This window comes from Homarus americanus, unplaced genomic scaffold, assembly GCF_018991925.1.
Source record: "Homarus americanus isolate GMGI-L3 unplaced genomic scaffold, GMGI_Hamer_2.0 scaffold56241, whole genome shotgun sequence".
NCBI lineage: Eukaryota > Metazoa > Arthropoda > Malacostraca > Decapoda > Nephropidae > Homarus > Homarus americanus.
The window spans coordinates 4,872,444-4,894,792 of record NW_024740202.1 but is presented as its reverse complement, the minus strand read 5'-3'; the positions used below and the strand labels follow the sequence as shown (position 1 = coordinate 4,894,792).

General features: G+C 41.2%; 1 protein-coding gene across 1 annotated transcript; it reads right to left on the bottom strand.

The window, feature by feature from the left end:
• Positions 1 to 1,660: 1,660 nt before the first annotated feature.
• Positions 1,661 to 6,196, bottom strand: LOC121875259 (monocarboxylate transporter 14-like). The gene is made up of 3 exons (XM_042379719.1): positions 6,178 to 6,196; positions 5,862 to 6,062; positions 1,661 to 3,188 (listed from the first exon to the last, which is right to left on the bottom strand). The coding sequence occupies exons 1-3, from the start codon at positions 6,194 to 6,196 to the stop codon at positions 3,034 to 3,036; spliced, it is 375 nt and encodes a 124-aa protein (XP_042235653.1). The 3' UTR covers positions 1,661 to 3,033.
• Between the last annotated feature and the right edge of the window lie 16,153 nt (positions 6,197 to 22,349).

Sequence of the window (22,349 nt, the reverse complement as noted above, 5' to 3'; positions counted from 1 at the left end):
GTATCTACATATCAAAATTAGTACTATACAGTCAACCCTCACTTTACGCGGTTAATGTAACCCACAGGGTGCCGCGGAAAGTGAGGAACGCGTAAAGTGAATAACATAACATATGGGATTAATTGAAATAGAGTCCGGGCCGACCCCCAAACTCCACTTTTTGACTACACACAACTATGTTGTAGTAAAAATATTATCTTAACTTGATGGTATGCACAAACAATTAATAATTAAGAGAAATATCAATAATATTAGGTTTTCTAACACTTACATTAGTAGAAAAGATGGCTGGGCACACGGGGATGGGCGGTTGGTTCCGAGGCAGAGGGCAGATTATTGGCCCTCACCTGTATCACTTGTATCAATTGTATCACTATCCACCATAGAGGCTTGCAGGACCTCTTTGTCAAACCCCTCAAAGTCCATATAAGTCCATATCTTCACTATAATTATCACTATCACTGACTTGGGCCGGCTGTGGTGGGTGGTGGGTGAAGAACTCGGTAATGTTTTGATGACTGGGCGACCTTGTGCGCACCATGCTCGCGCAGCTTACACAACATGGCGGATGGCGGGAGAGATGGCAGGAGGTTTGAATCCAAAAATGGCGCGGCTCTCCAGCCGCTCTCCGCGTAAAGGGGTACACGCACCGCGGAATGTGAACATTCCTGTTTCGGCAGGGTACCTCGTAAACGTGGAAACGAGGAATGTGGGACCGCGTAAAGCGAGGGTTGACTGTACTGTATTTATCTAATTTTGCTTCAAACTTTTCCACCGCCTCCACATTCACTACCTACTCAGGTAACCCATTCCAGTTGTTGACAACCCTACTTGGGAATGAATGTCTTCTAAGATTTAGCCTAGCTCTTGTTTTGTAGATCTTCTTTGTGTTCCCCCGGGTAGTGTCATCCTCCCTCATCTGGAACATTCCTGCTGTACATGCCTGGTCATAAATGCCACACACTATCGTGTATGTTTCCACTTGGTCCCCACGAGATCTTCTGTATGCCATTGTCGGTAACTGTAATTTCTATTACTGAAGAAGTTATATTAATCATGATGAACCATGAACCATAAGAGGCCAATCATATGAGAATACTATACTGAATCAATAAATAAATAAACACCTGATCAGCCCCAGCCTGCTTACATACTCGGTAGGCCTATAGCAAATCTGATTACACCACTGTACAGTATTCAGTAAGTGTTGTTCATTTCATAAGATTATTTTTTTTTAATCTTCCCCATTTCTTAAACTTTTTTTTTTTAGAATTTCTGGTGACCAGACCATCTCGGAGTCCAAAAAAGCGAATTCCGATATATTGAAGTTCGATTTATCGAGGTTTTACTGTACAGTTTCTCCCCCAAATTACCAGTTATAAAGTAACCATAACATAACATACATTTAAAATAGGAATTATGGGAGAGTATCTGTAAGACTAGAAATCTGTTACCTGAGTCATCTATAACCCAGGGAGTGTCTGTACCTTGCAGCTGGAGTTTGTCTTTTGCCTGCAAACTGCTTTTTCTACATTTAACTTATTTCTTTAACATAGTGTTGAAAGACAAGTTACTGTATATGTATTGCACATATATTTTTTGTTAAAACCATTTCCATTAAAAAATATACAAGTATACATAGTATATAAAAAATCCATAATCATAGTGAATGCTTTGTCTTTATTAAAGAAAATACAATAAGTACTGTAATCATTAAAAAAAATCATACCATGAAAACATCTTATCTCAACTCACTATATTAAGCTTAAATTACTGATAAAATGAACAAGAATTACCATACGAGACACTAGTGTTTTGTCTATGTTAATTTGATTTTTAAGAAAAGTAATCTCATGATTGGTCACTTTTCTGTACATAACAAGATAAGCTAATAGTTCAGTTATCATAGTGGTGCCTAACATAAAGGCAATCTTTGGGGTGTTAAACTTTTACCAAAAGGGACTCTGACCTATATGGTAATTTGCACTAAACTTATACCTGGACCCAATATGCTTCCTATATACACAGTAATTTTACAAAGATTAAATCTATGCCAATGTATTACTTACAGTATTAAAATCAAGGCAACATTATCACTGATACAGTACAAAAGTACCCCCCAAAAAAGTCAGTGTACAGTACCGGGTAGTTAAAAATATCTTATTTTCAAGCAACTTGAGTAAATTTCAATGATTTTTATTGAAATTTAAGTCAGATGCCTAATGCTAGTGCAGTACAGTACAGTTATTTTTAAATGGTCATTATTTATTCAGCATTTTGGACCTAATGAAGATGTGACACTGGCACTAGTAAGGGGTCCATTACACTAAGCATCAAACTTGTATTTAATAAAACCATCAGATATTAAAAAAAATTCTGACTAATGCACTTTAAGTTGTTACTGATAAAACCAAGCTTCAAAGCTGTTTACTGGAACATTATAAAAAAAAAGTACTGCAATTAGGTACATTTTTCTCTGCTGAATCCGATCTTTACTTCCATATTCTTGTGTTATTGTTTCATTTAAGTGTTAATTAGTTATAGATGTTAATATTTATTCTAGGTGTCCCATATCATATCTTGGCTGACATAATGATTAATATGGATTAGCACTTTTCTGTCAAATCACTAATTCATAAAAGTCAAGACAGAACAAAAGTCCTAAAATTGACAATTATTAGGACAAGTTTTAGTGTTTGTATGAGTTACAGTAGAAAGCACTTTCCTTAACAGTCACAAGACCTGGGTAATCGCAGCTTTATTTTACACATGTCTATACCACATGAAAATTATTTTCTAATATAACCCAACATACTACCTGCCAGTGGCGGACTGGGTCAAAAATTTCTACCGGGAAAACTTGTAAAAGGGCCCACTCAAAAGGGTTCAAAAGGGTCTAAAAGGGCCCACTCTTTTTTGTTTTTTCCGTTATTTCCAAAGTGATGGACCATCACTTTGGGGCCCACCGGAAATTTCCCGGTATCCCGGTGGGCCAGTCCGTCACTGCTACCTGCCAGTTTGCAGAAAATATAATTAATGAGAATTGATAGAAGCCTGCTTGGCCAACTTTCTGGCCTGCACTCGCCAAATGCATGGAATAAAGAAGAGCATGAGTCCAGACACAGCAATCATGCTGCCTGCAAGTAGGAAGCTGTAGTCGTACGAGTCCGTCATGTCGAAGAGTGCACCTGTAAATATTCATTAATTTAGTTCATATTATTGATGAAATTCTAAGATAAGAATAAAATTCATGTAACCTTCCTGTATATTTCAGGGCAGACCTTTATACAAATGAGGAAAATATATAGTACAGGCAGTCCCCACTTTATGTATTTTTACATACTATACTGTACAGTACCTATATAAAATGTATAAATTTGTGAAATTTTTTACTAATGCATTTAATCCTGTTAAATAACAAAAGTCATGCCTAGGCTACTGTGGGCTGCACCACTCTAATACAACCTGCACCACTTCATTGATGGTGGTTCACTATAGCTGTGCAGGTACTATTCTCCATTTCACTTATCCTCTTTAGCCCTGGTTGGATGAAAACGTGTCTGTGCTGGCCTCCATTTCCATTCCCCAAAACACGACAATGAACTCTATCACTACAAGACTGTCTTGGAAAAACATTTATTGGATTATTTTCGACTTCACCAGTCCACATTCTTCATGCAAGATGGTGCCCCCTGTCACAGGTCAAAAAATGTGAAAACTTGTCTTCATGAAAGGGCTATTCCATTGCTGGAGTGGCCTGGGAACTCACCAGATTTAGACCCCATTGAGAATGTATGGCACGAGATGAAATGGAAGTTGTCAACACGGGACACAGCAACTGTACATCGGCTACAGGAGGAAATCATGCGCATGTGGGAGTTTGAGATGGATGGAGAGTATTTTCAAATGTTAGTAGAATCCATGCCAAAAAGACTTCAACTGGTAATAAAATGTAAGGGAAATATGACTAAGTACTAAATAGTAGTACTGTAAAATAAACAAAATTTAAGTCTGTAAATGTGTTTTATTCATCCCTGAAATAAGTTTTTGTATGAATATCATGTGAAAAATTAAAGGGTATCAATATTTTTTGCGGTAATGGTAGTATACTGTATATGAAGGGTACACGTATTAATATACACAGATTTTTACAGTAATGTATCTTTATTAATTAATGAAAAACAAAAAACAATATTGTATCATGACTGAAGCGATGCGGTCACATTCCAATGGACCCCCCCCCCCTCCCTCACAGCATTCGTTATAAACTTCTATTTGTATTAGAGAGATGAATTTGATACCATAATGACCCTGAATAAATTCTCAATGAGACGTTTCCAATATGATATCCTCAAATGACAAGTCGAATAATAAGGTAAAAATAAGTATTTTACTGTGTATGAAGGGTACTGGTATTAATAAGCTCAAATTATTACAGTTTCTATACCCAAGTCTCCATGTAAAGAACTAAACAAAGAATTTATTTGAAATACTTGTAACATTCAATACCATAATATCCTGACCGCTGGGGATAGTTATACAGATTTTTCCATGTGAAAAAGCCATAATTTTGAGTAGCATATTACAGTACTGACTCATTTTGTACTCAAATGTATTATGCAAAAAGACTGAAAATTTTATCGCTTTTGCAAACTATGAGATGTTTATGTACAAATTTATCACTATCTTGCAAGGACTCTAGCAATTCAAGTTATATTCTGTTAAGTCAATTCTGACGTTTTATAAGAGAACTTTAAGCCTAAAACAGCCTTCAAGCACCTCATATGCCTCCCTTGCTGACTGGGAGGGGGAGGTGGGTTGTTGACATCCAGAAGTGAAGATTAATGCATACTACGTAGATGTCAGGGACTCAAGGGTTATGAAAGGCAGGGGTTTGATTTTTTCACTTATAAAATGTCACTGACTTGATTTATCAGAATATAACTTGCATTGCTGGAATTCTTGCAAGATAGCGATTAGTTTGAGTATAAACATCCCATAGATTGCACTAGACATAATCATTTTAGTAATTAACTTACTACAGTACTGTATATTTGAGTACAGATTGTCATAATTTATGCGGTTGCTTAGAAGTTGTGGTTACAGTTGCGATGCTTTGTGACATCACTTGTAGATATTAAATCTAAGTTATTAAAATCTACTATAGAATATTATAATATAATTACCAAAGCTAGCCCCATACGCTGAAAATGACGGTACCCAAGAAGAAGTGAACACCGTCGGCTGTCTGCTAGATTTTGGAGAGTTACATTTGCCTTCCATGAAGTGTGAAACAAGAATGACGTTTCTATCGCCTTGTACAATTGTGTGACCCAATTTTTAGTTAACTATTGTTTATAATATCATGTAAATTAAACGATATTAATGCGGTCCATAGAGAAAGAGGAATACTGCACTACTTCCCGTGAAGTACTCTGTTTTGTGTGTGCCAAATAGTGTTTTTACCACTACTTTTTGTACACTCCATGTATCATTTCCCTAACCTAACTAGTTAATTAAATCATTAATTAATTTGAAAATTATTTACATATGCAACATTGGATTGTTATTCCAAGTCCGATAACACACAAGATCACTACTACGGTGCTTCAAGGACCTGGAGGATAAAGGTGGAAATTAATTCCCACATCAGAAGAATATTTACATTATATGACAAATTCTAACATTATTTTCACTTTACCTAGAGGATAATTTTCTCTTCCTGTGAATCCTGTGAAGAAAAGGTTTTGTCTTGATGATAATAAATATAATGCAATAATTTTGCATTATTTGTCCAGCAGTTCTGGCTCTAGTGATTAGTAAAACTGAATAAAATATTAAAGAAAAAATCAAATACTTACCACACATTGGAGGGCCAATAATTGATGCAATGCCTTGAAACATGAGAAGAAGTCCAAAAGCATTAGTCAGTCTCTCCATGCCCAGCAAGTCAACCAAGACAACAGAAGTGAGTCCCACATATGCTCCAGACATGGAGCCAAACACCACAGCATACAAGATTTGTGATGAATAATCATCAAACCCTATGCTCACACATGTTCCTGTTGGCACAAACAAAAATATTCAAATTGATACAAGTTTTTCCACCAAATATACATTAGAAAATCTTCACCTTGACCAATTAAACTAAAATATAGTAATCCAGACATACAGTACTTGTGTAGAAACTGGTCATATTTAAACAAAATTCTGGATGAAAGAAAGTAATTTCAAAATGAAGCCACAAGCATGAGAAAACAATAAATAATAATCAGTCAGTGTTAATCCCATGTAGCCATTGTAAGTGAATGCAGTAGTGTGGGTATTGTAAGAGCATGTAGCAGTGTAGGTGTTGCAAGAGGATGTACAGTCGCAGTGTGGGTAGTGAAAGTGGATGTAGTAGTGTAGATATTGTAAGAGGATGTAGCAGTGTTGGTATTGTAAGAAGATGTAGCAGTGTAGGTATTGTAAGACGATGTAGTAGTGTAGGTACTGTAAGAGGATGTATCAGTGTTGGTATTGTAAGAGGATGTAGCAGTGTAGGTATTGTAAGAGGATGTTGTAGTGTAGGTATTGTAAGAGGATGTATCAGTGTTGGTATTGTAAGAGGATGTAGCAGTGTAGGTATTGTAAGAGGATGTTGTAGTGGATTTCTCCCCTACAAACGCTGTTTCTCGCCGAGTCGCCGACCCCACCAATTCCCCAGTGTATGCCTCGTGGTCTAGGTCAAGCAGCACCGCCATACATCACGGAGTGGGGGTCAACTACTAAGCCACGCCTACCCCCGCTATTTAAGACCTGACCTCGTGGTGATCTCTCTCTTTTCTACCTACACCAACCAGCCAGCAACACCTCCTCCGCCTGCCTGGTGGTCCTCGCTCCCGCCGGCGAGCATGGCGACCCACAGGCTGGTCCTCCTCTGAGCACCCTCACCAACCAGCTCTCTCTACATCACGCTTGTAACCATGCTGCCTTCCCAGCACCAAGCTGCATTGTACATCCAATACAACATGTATACATGAGAGCACATCGTGAGTTTCCTTTCTCCATTCCATCCTGAGTGTGAACCAAACATCTTGAACCCCACAAATGGTGACTCCCGGAGATTCGCACTCACACAGGATGGAGGAGAAACTGATCACGCTCCCAGTCTTCAAGCAGCATGGAAGACTGGCTTATCCACACAGAAGCAGCTCTCATCGGCTCTACAACTACTGTCTCTACACCGCAAGTTAGACACCCTAGAGAAGCTCTGCTACTCTAAGCAGACACCAGCTCCTCTTCCTGCCCCAAGCACCACGTCCTACCGACCCCAGCACACCCGTCCTGCCTCAGACGCCGACCCCGGCCTAGCAGTAACCCCTGCCGCCCCTGACGCGGCCTCTGTTCCTGAGTGCGGACCCACACACCCCTCTTTTCTCCCTCAGGTACTCCCTGCTAATGTCCTGCACCCTGCTGCTGTAGTGGACCCAGCTGCTGTCACGAGCCCTCATCCGCTTCTGCTGACGCAGCCCCTGCTCCTGACCCAGGCCCACACACCCCAGCAGGTGCATCTGACCCACTCTGTACCTGCCGTGAGGGAAGCACAACATTCATCGCCTCCACACACCCTTTTTCTCCCTCTCTTCTCCCACAGATAGTGTGTATATAGACAGATGTATCCAGCGACCGGCTCATCCAAGCCATCGCCGTTGTCTCACATGAGGCATGCACCGCCCGTTCTGCCTCACATGTGCTAAGCAACCCTGCAGACAACAAGTCTCCTACACCGCCTGGAGGGAAGGGGGAGTATTGTAGTGGATTTCTCCCCTACAAACGCTGTTTGTCGCTGAGTAGCCAACCCCACCAATTCCCCAGTGTATGCCTCGTGGTCTAGGTCAACCAGCGCCGCCATACATCACGGAGCGGGGGTCAACTACTAAGCCATGCCTACCCCCCGCTATTTAAGACCTGACCTCGTGGTGACCTGTCTCTTTCTACCTACAGCCGCAGCCAGCAAGAACTCCTCCTCCGCCGCTGCCTGGCGGCCCTCGCTCCTTCTCCGCCTGCCTGGCGGTCCTCTCTCCCGCCGGCGAGCATGGCGACCCACAAGCTGTCCTTCTCTGAGCGTCCTCACCAACCAGCTCTCTCTACATCACGCTTGTAACCATGCTGCCTTCCCAGCACCAAGCTGCATTGTACATCCAATACGACATGTATATAGAGAGCACATTGTGAGTTTCCTTTCTCCATCCCATCCTGAGTGTGAACCAAACAACTCATACCCCACAATGTAGTAGTGTAGGTATTGTAAGAGGATGTATCAGTGTAGGTATTGTAAGAGGATGTAGTAGTGTAGGTATTGTAAGAGGATGTAGTAGTGTAGGTATTGTAAGAGGATGTAGTAGTGTAGGTATTGTAAGAGGATGTATCAGTGTAGGTATTGTAAGAGGATGTAGTAGTGTAGGTATTGTAAGAGGATGTAGTAGTGTAGGTACTGTAAGAGGATGTAGTAGTGTAGGTACTGTAAGAGGATGTAGTAGTGTAGGTATTGTAAAAGGATGTAGTAGTGTAGGTATTGTAAGAGGATGTAGTAGTGTAGGTACTGTAAGAGGATGTATCAGTGTAGGTATTGTAAGAGGATGTAGTAGTGTAGGTACTGTAAGAGGATGTATCAGTGTAGGTATTGTAAGAGGATGTAGTAGTGTAGGTATTGTAAGAGGATGTAGTAGTGTAGGTATTGTAAGAGGATGTATCAGTGTAGGTATTGTAAGAGGATGTATCAGTGTAGGTATTGTAAGAGGATGTAGTAGTGTAGGTATTGTAAGAGGATGTAGTAGTGTAGGTATTGTAAGAGGATGTAGTAGTGTAGGTATTGTAAGAGGATGTAGTAGTGTAGGTATTGTAAGAGGATGTATCAGTGTAGGTATTGTAAGAGGATGTAGTAGTGTAGGTACTGTAAGAGGATGTATCAGTGTAGGTATTGTAAGAGGATGTAGTAGTGTAGGTACTGTAAGAGGATGTATCAGTGTAGGTATTGTAAGAGGATGTAGTAGTGTAGGTATTGTAGTAGAGGATGTATGTATCAGTGTAGGTATTGTAAGAGGATGTAGTAGTGTAGGTATTGTAAGAGGATGTATCAGTAGTAAGGAGGATATAGGTACTGTAAGAGGATGTATCAGTGTAGGTACTGTAAGAGGATGTATCAGTGTAGGTATTGTAAGAGGATGTAGTAGTGTAGGTACTGTAAGAGGATGTATCAGTGTAGGTATTGTAAGAGGATGTAGTAGTGTAGGTATTGTAAGAGGATGTAGTAGTGTAGGTACTGTAAGAGGATGTAGTAGTGTAGGTATTGTAAGAGGATGTAGTAGTGTAGGTATTGTAAGAGGATGTATCAGTGTAGGTATTGTAAGAGGATGTAGTAGTGTAGGTACTGTAAGAGGATGTATCAGTGTAGGTATTGTAAGAGGATGTAGTAGTGTAGGTATTGTAAGAGGATGTAGTAGTGTAGGTACTGTAAGAGGATGTATCAGTGTAGGTATTGTAAGAGGATGTAGTAGTGTAGGTATTGTAAGAGGATGTAGTAGTGTAGGTATTGTAAGAGGATGTATCAGTGTAGGTATTGTAAGAGGATGTAGTAGTGTAGGTATTGTAAGAGGATGTATCAGTGTAGGTATTGTAAGAGTATGTAGTAGTGTAGGTATTGTAAGAGGATGTATCAGTGTAGGTATTGTAAGAGGATGTAGTAGTGTAGGTATTGTAAGAGGATGTATCAGTGTAGGTATTGTAAGAGGATGTAGTAGTGTAGGTACTGTAAGAGGATGTAGTAGTGTAGGTACTGTAAGAGGGTGTAGTAGTATAGGTACTGTAAGAGGATGCATCAGTGTAGGTATTGTAAGAGGATGTAGTAGTGTAGGTACTGTAAGAGGATGTAGTAGTGTAGGTACTGTAAGAGGATGTATCAGTGTACGTATTGTAAGAGGATGAAGTAGTGCAGGTACTGTAAGAGGATGTAGTAGTGTAGGTATTGTAAGAGGATGTATTAGTGTAGGTATTGTAAGAGGATGTAGTAGTGTAGGTATTGTAAGAGGATGCATCAGTGTAGGTATTGTAAGAGGATGTAGTAGTGTAGGTACTGTAAGAGGATGCATCAGTGTGGGTATTGTAAGAGGATGAAGTAGTGCAGGTACTGTAAGAGGATGTAGTAGTGTAGGTATTGTAAGAGGATGTAGGAGTGTAGGTATTGTAAATGGATGTATCAGTGTAGGTATTGTAAGAGGATGTAGTAGTGTAGGTATTGTAAGAGGATGCATCAGTGTAGGTATTGTAAGAGGATGAAGTAGTGCAGGTACTGTAAGAGGATGTAGTAGTGTAGGTATTGTAAGAGGATGCATCAGTGTAGGTATTGTAAGAGGATGAAGTAGTGCAGGTACTGTAAGAGGATGTAGTAGTGTAGGTATTGTAAGTGGATGTATCAGTGTAGGTATTGTAAGAGGATGTAGTAGTGTAGGTATTGTAAGAGGATGCATCAGTGTAGGTATTGTAGGAGGATGAAATAGTGCAGGTACTGTAAGAGGATGTAGTAGTGTAGGTATTGTAAGAGGACGAAGTAGTGCAGGTATTGTAAGAGGATGTATCAGTGTAGGTATTGTAAGAGGATGTAGTAGTGTAGGTACTGTAAGAGGATGCATCAGTGTAGGTATTGTAAGAGGATGTAGTAGTGTAGGTATTGTAGGAGGATGTATCAGTGTAGGTATTGTAAGAGGATGAAGTAGTGCAGGTATTGTAAGAGGATGTAGTAGTGTAGGTATTGTAAGAGGATGCATCAGTGTAGGTATTGTAAGAGGATGAAATAGTGCAGGTACTGTAAGAGGATGTAGTAGTGTAGGTATTGTAAGAGGATGTAGTAGTGTAGGTATTGTAAGAGGATGTATCAGTGTAGGTATTGTAAGAGGATGTAGTAGTGTAGGTACTGTAAGAGGATGCATCAGTGTAGGTATTGTAAGAGGATGAAGTAGTGCAGGTACTGTAAGAGGATGTAGTAGTGTAGGTATTGTAAGAGGATGCATCAGTGTAGGTATTGTAAGAGGATGCATCAGTGTAGGTATTGTAAGAGGATGAAGTAGTGCAGGTACTGTAAGAGGATGTAGTAGTGTAGGTATTGTAAATGGATGTATCAGTGTAGGTATTGTAAGAGGATGTAGTAGTGTAGGTATTGTAAGAGGATGCATCAGTGTAGGTATTGTAGGAGGATGAAGTAGTGCAGGTATTGTAAGAGGATGTAGTAGTGTAGGTATTGTGTGAGGATGAAGGCAGAAATTGCAAGAGGATGGTAGTGTGGGTATTGTAAGAGGATGCATCAGTGTAGGTATTGTAAGAGTGATGCACTCAGTGTAGGTATTGTAAGAGTGATGAAGTAGTGCAGGTACTGTAAGAGGATGTAGTAGTGTAGGTATTGTAAAATGGATGTATCAGTGTAGGTATTGTAAGAGGATGTAGTAGTGTAGGTATTGAAGAGGATGCATCAGTGTAGGTATTGTAGGAGGACAAGTAGTGCAGGTATTGTAAGAGGATGTAGTAGTGTAGGGTATTGTAAGAGGATGCATCAGTAGGTATTGTAAGAGTGATGATGCAGGTACCTGTAAGAGGATGGTGTAGTGCAGGCATTGTAAGAGTGACGTAGTAGTGTAGGTATTGTAAGAGGATGTATCAGTGTAGGTATTGTAAGAGGATGTAGTAGTGTAGGTACTGTAAGAGGATGTATCAGTGTAGGTATTGTAAGAGGATGAAGTAGTGCAGGTACTGTAAGAGGATGTAGTAGTGTAGGTATTGTAAGAGGATGTAGTAGTGTAGGTATTGTAAATGGATGTATCAGTGTAGGTATTGTAAGAGGATGTAGTAGTGTAGGTATTGTAAGAGGATGTATGTAGTAGTGTAGGTATTGTAAGAGGATGTAGTAGTGTAGGTATTGTAAGAGGATGTATCAGTGTAGGTATTGTAAGAGGATGTATCAGTGTAGGTATTGTAAGAAGATGTAGTAGTATAGTTATTGTAAGAGGATGTATCAATGTAGGTATTGTAAGAGGATGTATCAGTGTAGGTATTGTAAGAGGATGTAGTAGTGTAGGTATTGTAAGACGATGTAGTAGTGTAGGTATTGTAAGACGATGTATCAATGTAGGTAATATAAGTGAATGTAGCAGTGTAGTAAGTCCTCTGATTTGTAGTCACCCCAGTAGGTGAGCATGTATGATCTATGGTCTAGCAGCCAGCAACAGTGGAGGACATCATCTTCCCTGGGATACTGAGGCAGTTGAGGTCTACTTTATTTTAGGTTATTTCATGGAAAGAATCCCACTTCTGTTGCCACTTTATTTTTTAAATAATGATATACAGTACAGTAGTGTAGGTCTCTTGGAGGAGTAGGAATGTGACAGTCTCTGATTGGGGATATGGGCATCTGCAGGAGGTGCAAGATTTATTCAGAAAATTTTAATGAGGTGTGGCTATTTCTGTGATTGACCCTCCAAAGGACTATCAGAGAGTGAAGTACTGTGCCTTTATCTAGGACAGACCTTAGTGATAACATTAATTGTGGTAGAAACTGAAAATATATTGAAATGGAAAACAAATTGAGGCAAGCAACAGGTATGAGTGCTGCATGTCCCACAGATGTAAGCACATAAAAGGGATTCAGGGGTTAAATCTCCAGTGTCAACAGGAAGTTTGTTGACATACAATTACTGCATGGGGACGTTGAGGGCAGATTATGTGAATCTAAACTTACCAGCATTTAGGAAGTTACAGAATGTGGTAAAGTATAGAGGGTGTAACTGGGATTGCCCTGACTGTACAGTAAGTCCTTGATTAATGTCGTCCCGCTTAACGTTGTTTCGGTACTATGTTGCTAAACTTTTGAGACCAAAAATTCGTTTAACATCCCGGTGATTCGGTACGTCATTTTGCGTCGTCAGAGACTACTTTTTATGGTGCATCATCCTCTCTTGTCTGGCCATGTTACACTCTCTCGGCTCGGCGCGCTACCCTCACTCGCGTAACGTCACAGCATCCCCAAGCGATGCCAAGCCAGTCTCTGTTACGACTTCACATCATTCGTGTGTGCTTAAGTGCTTTTGCTCAAGACTGTACTCTAACCATTCAAAATGGCTTCTAAACGCCCATCAAGTGCTACTGATGCTACTGTAGTGAAGAGGCAACGTAAGACCATTACCCTGGCTACGAAAATGGATGTATTAACCCAATTTGAAAAAGGGGAACGTTCTGTGGACATAGCTGCTGTGCTTGGTCTAACCCCCACAACAGTGCGTAGTATCTGGAACAACGCTGACAAGATTAAGGTTAGTGCTAGAAGTGGTTCTTCTCTGATCTCAACTAAGACAACTCATACTAGAGGCACTGTGATAGAGAAGGTGGAAAAGATGCTGACTATGTGGTTGGAGGAGCAGAATCAACGCAATGCCCCTGTAAGCCTTATGGTTACCCAGCATCCTTATTTGACGACATGAAGGAAACAGAGGAAGGATCGAAGCAAGAGAACTTTACGGCCAACCGAGGCTGGTTTCATTGATTAAAGCGTCGTTATAATTTCCATAACATTAAGATGACTGGTGGAGCTGCTAGTTCAGATACGGTTGCTGCCGAGACATTCCCGCCAGAATTCAAAAACATTATCCAGGAAGGAGGCTACTCGTCGAAGCAAGTCTTCAATGTGGATGAGACTGGCTTCTTTTGGAAGAGGATGCCTGAGAGGACCTATATCTCCAAGGAGGAGAAAAGAGGGCCAGGTTTTAAAGCGGCAAAAGCCCGCTTGATGCTGCTGCTTGGTGCAAACGCTGCCGGCGACTTCAAGCTGAAGCCGATGCTGATTTCTAGAGCTGCCAACCCATGGGCCCGGAAAGGTTACTCTAAGGATCACCTTCCAGTGATCTACAAGGCAAACAAGAAGGCATGGATAACCGGCACTATATTTAGCCAGTGGTTAAACATGTACTCAGTCCTTGCACTGAAGAAATACTGTGCCAAGGAGAACCTTAACTTCAAAATTCTTCTGATCATTGAAAATGCTCCAACTCATCATCCCAATCTCGACCACTTGCATGACAGTGTAAAAGTTGTATTCCTGCCTCCCAACACGATAGCATAGATGCAGCCTATTGACCAAGATGTTATCGCCGCATTCAAGACGTATTATTTACACCGTATCATGGCCCAACTGCTCAAGGTTACAGATGGAGAAAATAAACCTATGATCCAAGAATATTGGAGTGCCTTCAACATTCTTCTTGCAATTGACAACATTAGCAAGGTATGGGAAGAGGTTTCAAAAAGTTGCCTGCATGGTGTGTGGAGTAAATTGTGGTCAGAGTGCGTCAACGGTTTTACGGGATTCACGGACTTAGTCCCAGCAGTGAATAGCAATATCCTCAGCTTGGCTAGACAAGCAGGTTTTGATGAGCTGGAATCAGAGGATATTGAAGACATCCTGGTATCCCATACAGAACAGCTCACCAACGAAGATCTGCAACTGCTAACAGAACACAGTCCCATTGAAGACGATGACAACGAAGAAGAAAAGCACAATGAACACTAACTACCATGAGGATGGCAGAAGCATTCAACATGATCCAGCAAGGTATGCAAATCCTTACAGATGAAGACCCAAACAGAGAACGTAGGTCAAAGATTCAACGCAGCATTGATGACAGTCTTGGTTGTTACACTGAGATCTATAAGGAGAAGAAGAAAAGTAGCACCAAGCAGCTTCTTCACAACAGCCAGCAACCGAGGAGGAGCAAACAATAATGGAGGAGCAGCAAACAACAATGAAGAAGGAGCAAACATCAACGAAGGAGGAACCCCAGTCAACGCAGGAGGAGGAGGAGGCGGCCGCAGTCTCAGTGACTCACCACCCTCCTCCTCTCCCGCCCTCCTCCACTCCCACCCTTCTCCTCCGCTCCCGCCATACTCCTCCCCTCCCGCCATCTGCCTCCTTCACTTCACTACCCACCACACACTCGCTCTACCACCTCCACCCATCAGTGAGTACCAATACAAACTTAGTACAGTATAGTCTTGATTTACGTGGATTTTGTTTACACGGTGCCTTGCCAGAATGAAATGTTTGAATTACGCGGAAAATTTCATCATTTACGCGGTGAGTGGCTGGAGAGGTCCAGACGTGCCGCGCCATTTTGTATTCACGCGGTCCATGCTTGACCATATGTGGGAAGCGGCGCGGGGATGGGTGCGTAGTATGTCGCTGTTGCGTTATCGCTAACGTCATATGACGTATTGGACTGTGATTGAGCCACGCATCCATACCTCCCTCCCCCACTAGCTGTGATTGGTTTAATGTAATATGATGTGGCCAGCCACGGGTGGGGAGAAGCTACTGACCTAGCCGGGCCAGTCGCATTGTTCTCAGTCACCGGGTATATTATTCTCTCTTGTGCCCGCTAATCTGTTCAACAATGGCTTCCACTGGACCCCCACTACCCCAGAAAAACCTTGAACTACCTGGCCCAAGCCGCCCCAAGCCTAAGAAGATACGACGAGCTTTAAGCTATAAAGTTAAATACAAAATCGTGCAGGATTTGGAGAAAGGAACGAGACAAGTTGATTTGGCGCGCCAGCATGGCGTGAACGTATCTACGATCCAGACAATCAAGAAGGATGCCACCAAGATAAAAGAACACATGAGCATCACAAAGTCTGCAGTTGCTTCAATGGTGAAGTATTGTCAGAATAAGGTGCTGCTCAAGACTGAGAATCTGCTGGTGAGCTACTTGATTCGTCAGGCAAGACGTAACATGGCGGTGGACACGTGGGCAGTGCAGAAGTATGCCCGTGAACTGTACGTAGCAGTGGTGCGCAAGATGGGAATTGCAGAGCCCAAACCCTTCACTGCTTCCTCTGGGTGGCTGCAAGGGTTTAAAAGACGTAACAAGATTACAAACATTAACATTGTTGGTGAAGGTGCTAGTGCTGACTCTGTTGTGGTGAATGATTTTCCTCCATTCTTACGAGATGTTATGGAGGAAGGACAGTACACCGACGACCAGGTGTTCAACATGGATGAATCCGGTCTGTTTTGGAAAAAGTTACCTTCCAAGACCTTCGTTGTGAAGAATGCCAGCAAGTGTCGGGGCTGGAAATTGCAGAAGGAGCACATCACCGTCCTGTTTACCACCAATGCCTCCAGTACCTGTAAGCTCAAGTTATCGGTGATCCACACAGCCCGCAAGCCGCACGCCTACAAGAACATGGACATGACCAAGCTAAATGTCCACTGGCTAACCGCACGTAAGGCGTGGATGTTCACTGGTCTGTCCCTCTCCTGGTTTGACGACTGTTTCGTTCCCGACGTGAAGAAATTCTGCGAGCAACATAATGTTCCATTCAACATTTTGCTGCTCCTTGACAACGCACCAGGACACTCGCCCCTACTGTTGGATCGTCACCCCAACGTAAAAGTGGTCTTCCTTCCCCCTAACACTACGTCATTAATCCAGCCCATGGATCAAGAGCTGATATGTAATGTAAAGGCTGCTTTCTCCGCAAAGAAGTTTTGGCTCCTTAATGACTTGACCAACACCAAGGATGAATTGCGGAACCTGAGTGACACTGATAGCAAGGATCAAGAAGAAGAGTTGGTGGAGCATGAAGTTCGCGTCAAACAGTTTTGGAAGAAATTCAACATCAAGAAAGCTGTTGATTTCTTGGTGGAGGCATGGGGGCAGCTGTCTGTGGCAACTATTCGTCACGCGTGACAGTATACTGCCAGACTGGGGTCACTAATTCTAAGGGGGAAAACAACTTAACTATAATCTTAATTTTAAAGGTCGCTGCCACCAGACCCCCTCTGGACAGTATGTAGCTCGTTAGGTAGCGTGCAGAGTGACTAGGCATTGGGTTAGGTTTTTCATTGACAAAATCGAGAAGGGTAAAGAAGGGTGAAACCATAACATGTCTTATAACACATATTTTATTCCTAAATTACACACTAAGGTAAGGTTCTGGTTTGCTAGTTCGCGGGTAAATTCATTGGGTTATAATATCAATCTGGCACACTCGAGGCAGGCCCAAAGGACGCGACCTTGAAACAAAAGCCGAATGTTCATGGCATGGGTATATCCACTTCACTTAAAACTGTAATTAGAGATCCTCCTCTCACACATTGCACTACTTGAACAAAGACATAAGATTCTCTGATCACTGTACAAGTTGTGGGTACACGTCACCCGAGGAGACGAGGTGTATTAAGTTCACACCGATGCATACAAAATATTTCCTTTCACGTATAGTTTCTGGGTCACTTCCCACACCTCAAATAGTTCTGATACATTTATCCTTTTCCCAGATCCTTGTTCTCATATATTTTCATATGATATTTGTAGAAGTTATGTTTGCTACACGTTCACAGACGTAAATAGTATGACCTTCAAACCACGATCCACACTTAGTCCTACAGTACACTAGTCCGGCTCAACTGGACTTCCCCAATCATCTTATGGATACCTTGAGTTCTTCTTAATGCTATGAATACATACATTTAATATTATATAACCGTACCTGGGTACAATACAACACATGATTCAGTAACATTGAGTAGGCGAGTTATCCTTTATCAATGTTTCCCGTTCTCTGAGATTCTACAAGCGTGGTGGATTTGAATGTTATGTAGCGTAATATGAATTAAAGGGTTTTTTTAGGAATGACAATGATGTGCACAGTACAGCGGCATGTGTTGCAAGGTATCCCAGGTGGGAGGCAGAGGCAACCTGTGACTGGTGAGGTTCAGTCTGTTGCAGTGGCAGTGGACCTTGCAAGAGAAGCTGCACAGAGTGTTACAGCTGCAGGCTTCTCAGAGACCACCAACGACGACATCATGGAGGTGATCAGGGATCCTGAGGTGACTGCCGATGAGATGTTGGAAGACGATGACGTCAGTGAGGAGGCAGGTGGTGCGGCAGCACGAGAACAGAAGTTAACACATGGTGATGTAAAGGATGCCATCGAGTTTGCCGAGAAACTCAAGCCCATCCTTTCCAAAAACCCTGTCAATCACCGGTATGAAGTCTTGAATAACCATCTAGACCAAAGTATGGAGCAGTACATCAAGATGTATCACGAACACATCAACACTAGCCGTCAGCGTAACATCACCGACTTCTTCGCCCGCAACCCACCACAGCCATCCCAAGTCAGTGATAGTGACAGTGATGGTGACTTTGAGGGGTTTGTCAGGGAGGCCCTGATATCTGTGGTGCATAGTGATAGTGATTCACCTGAGGGCCACTAATCTGCCCTCTGCCTCGGAACCAGCCCCCATCCACGTATGCCGACCCATCCCTTCTACTAACGTAAGTGTTAAACCTTGATTTTTCTTTTACCTGGTGCAGTATATTAGTCTCTTATTGATATTTATCTTCTATATTATGTGTGTGCATACCATCATAAAATTAAGATACTATTTTTACTACAACGTACGTATTGTGTCGGAAAAAGTGGAGTTTGGGGGTCGGCGCAGTCTCTATTTCAATTAATCCCATATGTTCTGTTATTTCATTTACGCGTTTCTCGTTTTACGCAGACCTCCACAGGTTCAATTGACCGTGTAAATGCAGACTATACTGCAGTTGTATATGCATGCACTATTTCCTAAAGAAATGACAATGATTTTCTGAATATGTAATGGATTTCATGGGGCAAAGGGAGGCTCAGGAACTCCCGTATTTTATCTATTTCTTAAGGGGAAAATTGATCCGCTTAACGTTGTTTCATATAATGTCGTGTTTTCAGGAACATAACCCTGATGTTAAGCGAGGCTATTGCATATCACAAGGGAAAGAAAAATATAGAGATGAAAAGTGAGGAAGCTGGATCCTTGTTGGTTGCCAAACTAGAGCAAGTTGAGAGAGATTCTCTCTAAGACTGAGTAAGTTGCTAATAGAATAGAGGAAGTAACAAAGAAGAGTTATGCTCGGGTTGTAGCAGGGTCACAGAATGTGAAAGAAAGTAATGCAGGATCCGAACAGGTTCTCCAGCGGCTAAGGACTCTACAGTAGTGTGTTGAAGAGATGACAACTAGTAGACCTACTGATATTGAAGAGGAAGATCAACAGGAATGATTCGAGAGCAGGAACAAAACAATAGTGTTTGGAGTCCCTGAGAGTCAGTCAGAGGAAGTTGAGAGTAGGAAAACATACAATAAGTTGAAGTTTCATAATATCTGTGAAGGGGCTCTGAACTTGTCAGTTCCCACTCATGACGTGAGGAGGCTAGGGCAAAGGCAGGAGAACAAGCCCCGTCCCGTCAGGATCACACTGGTGAGTGAGGATAAGAAATGGCAAGTGAACCAGTACAGAACCAGGGGACAGTGAGACGTCCCCCCATCCACAATACCTCCCATCCAGGAGGAGGCAAGCACCATGAACACAATTTCATCTTTGATCACACCTTACAAAATACAATGAATTTAGTCAAGGAGGTAGCTGCTGAAAATGAAGGGAGGCCAGAGTCATTACAAAGATCATAGATGTTACCAAAGACAAATTCCGGCTTGAAAGTCATGTTCCTTGATAAGAGAGCGGAATTTTAAACCATACTTAAAGTAGGTGTTGTAGAACTGTTGTATAAGAACAGGAGAATTGGGCCAGAAAAATGTAAGTTCAAAACAGATGGACATGACTCATTTATGAGCTTTTCTCAAGCAACTTGCAAAAAGGGTGTGGTTACCTATGCTAGACAAGACCATAGAGCCAGCCAGGTGAGTGCACAGGGTGGAGGTTGTTTTTGAAGAATCAAAGTGGTGCAAAATTAAATTATAGGGGATAGACTTGCTCTTTGTCAGATGTATCTACAGATCCACAAACTGTAGCTTATTAAACAAAGAAACTTAAGAGCCTTAATTAACAATGCAACAGTGTTCAAATCTAGCCACCTTCTTGTCATGAGGGATTTTAACTATGGCGACATCAACTGGAGAAATGAAACCACGCCACATGACCTTAATAATCCCACTACTCTTTTTGTATAAGCTCTGTGACAATTTTTTATTCCAACATGCTAAAGTTCACACTCACTACAGAGCGGAGCAAACACCCACACCGCTGGACCTCATCATAACTAACAAGGACGGTATGATGGCCACGCTGGAACACCTAGCCCCCGTTGGCACCGGTCACCACATAACGTAGTCCTTCAGATTTAACTGTTACTTGGTTCATGACAAATGCAGGCCAAGGTTCAAATATTACAAGGGTAATATGACAGGATGAGGATATTCACTGGCCAGACTCATAAAGGTATAAGAACGCAGACACTACGCTGAACATGATAGCCAGTAAAGTGAGGCATTTGATCAATAAACATATACTCAAAACCAAACCCAGTACTTCCAGGAATACAAGGAGACTGTTACACATGAACCATGCATTGGTTGACAAAGTTAATAAAAAACTAAGAAATTCGAGAGAGGTTATGACAAATGACGAACAGGACAGGAGGATGTAGTTAGATGTAGGATAGATGATTATCTATCCTACATCTAACTCAAATGATTTAAAAGCATTTTTAACCTTGGGCCACTGACAAATAAATTTGTGTAACATATTATCAGTTTTGTACTGACCATCACTAAGGTTTATTGAATTCAATTCCCTAATCAAACTAGCTTCAACCAGAAGTCTTTCTGTGACACATGATGATTTGTACACTTCTAAGCTGTTTTCCCAATCCATGGGATGATTATTGGTCCTAACATGAACGAACAGTTCACTGCTTTCAGATGCTGTTCTGATATTGTACTGGTGCTGTTTAATTCGGAGTTGCAATGCTTTCCCAGTCTGTCCTACATAATTTCCATTACAGTTGCTACATGGAATGCAATAAACACTTCCATTTACATTCAAGGTTGGGCTATTCTTGATTAATATATTGGTAATGGTTGAGTCATACTTAAAAACAACGTTAATATTTAATAATTTAAGGGACTGAACTAACGGAACAAATTCATGGCGATAAGGCAGTCAAAATATTCTTAAATGTAGGAATTTGCCTGGTTTGAGAAGAATGAAATGATTTTTTAGCCCTTTTAAAACAATGATCAACAAACAATGAAGGGTACCCAAGTTTTTGTGCAATGGACTGAATGTGTATCAGTTCTTCATCAATAAATTCTGCGTTACAAATACGCAAACATCTCAAAACATAGCAGAAAAAAATGACATTTTGGTAGATTCCAGGTGACTCGATAAAACATGTATGAAACCGTCTACCTGTGTAGGCTTTCTCTACACCTTAAATTTATAGTTATGACCATTTCTAATGATAAGCATATCAAGAAATGGAAGGAATCCATTTATTTATCCTTCAATTTTGAAAGTAATACTAGGGACAAGATCATTAAGCTTGTTTAAAAATTCCAGTGGGTCACTGTTTCTAGGCTAAAGACAAAGAACATCATCGACATATCTATATCATGGAGGAATAAAGTCCCCTATATTGGGTAGTAATCTAGCCTAAAAAAACTCCATATAAATACAGGCTAAAGGAGTAGAAAGACAATTACCCATGCTCATGCCAAATATTTGCTTGTAAACAAACATATATATACTGTACAACACAATTAAAGAACTAATTGTCCTCAGGCCAAACACATAAAGGGAATACAGTGATCCCTCGGTTAACGAGTGTCTAGGTTAACGAGATTTCGGTTAACGAGTGTCTAGGTTAACGAGATTTCGGTTAACGATTTACCTTCCATAAGATTCTTAATTTTGGTTAACGAGTTTTTTACGAGCCAACCTCAACATGTTTTCGCTTGCATTTGGCGGTCCACCAGCTGTAGTATTAGTCCGCCAATACAGTAATCAGTTTTAGGGCTTGAATTCCTTACTATTTCAGTAAATATCAAGAAGTTTATACTATTCAATAATTTTAAAAGTTTAATATTAAATTTTTTAGTCATTTTAACAATTATTGAACATAATTGAAGGTAAAGACACTAGTTTCATGCGCGCCATCCAGCCTGGCAACACACCAAACAGGCGCCAGTCTCTCTCTCTTTTCAGTGGAGGTAACATCTTGCTTGAGACTCTTCAACTAAATGCTTTTTTTTTGTGTTTGCAAGCAAATTATTGGTCATTTTGAAATTTAATTTACATATTGACAATATTTAATGCAGTGCAGTGTTGATTTAACGAAAATAATCTTGAATTACACCAAGAGAACTAAAATTTTATGGGTGAAATGGCGCCATGGGGTGACTTCTCTTCCACCCCAATGCCTTCTCTTCTCCCTTCTCCTCCACCCCCATTCTAATTCCCATCATCATCATCATCATCATC

Excerpts from the sequence above, each read along its gene's own strand:
- LOC121875259 (XM_042379719.1), bottom strand. Across the intron at positions 3,189-5,861 it reads TATTGGCCCTCCAATGTGTG|GTGCACTCTTCGACATGACG; the intron begins GTAAGTATTTGA and ends GAATATTTACAG.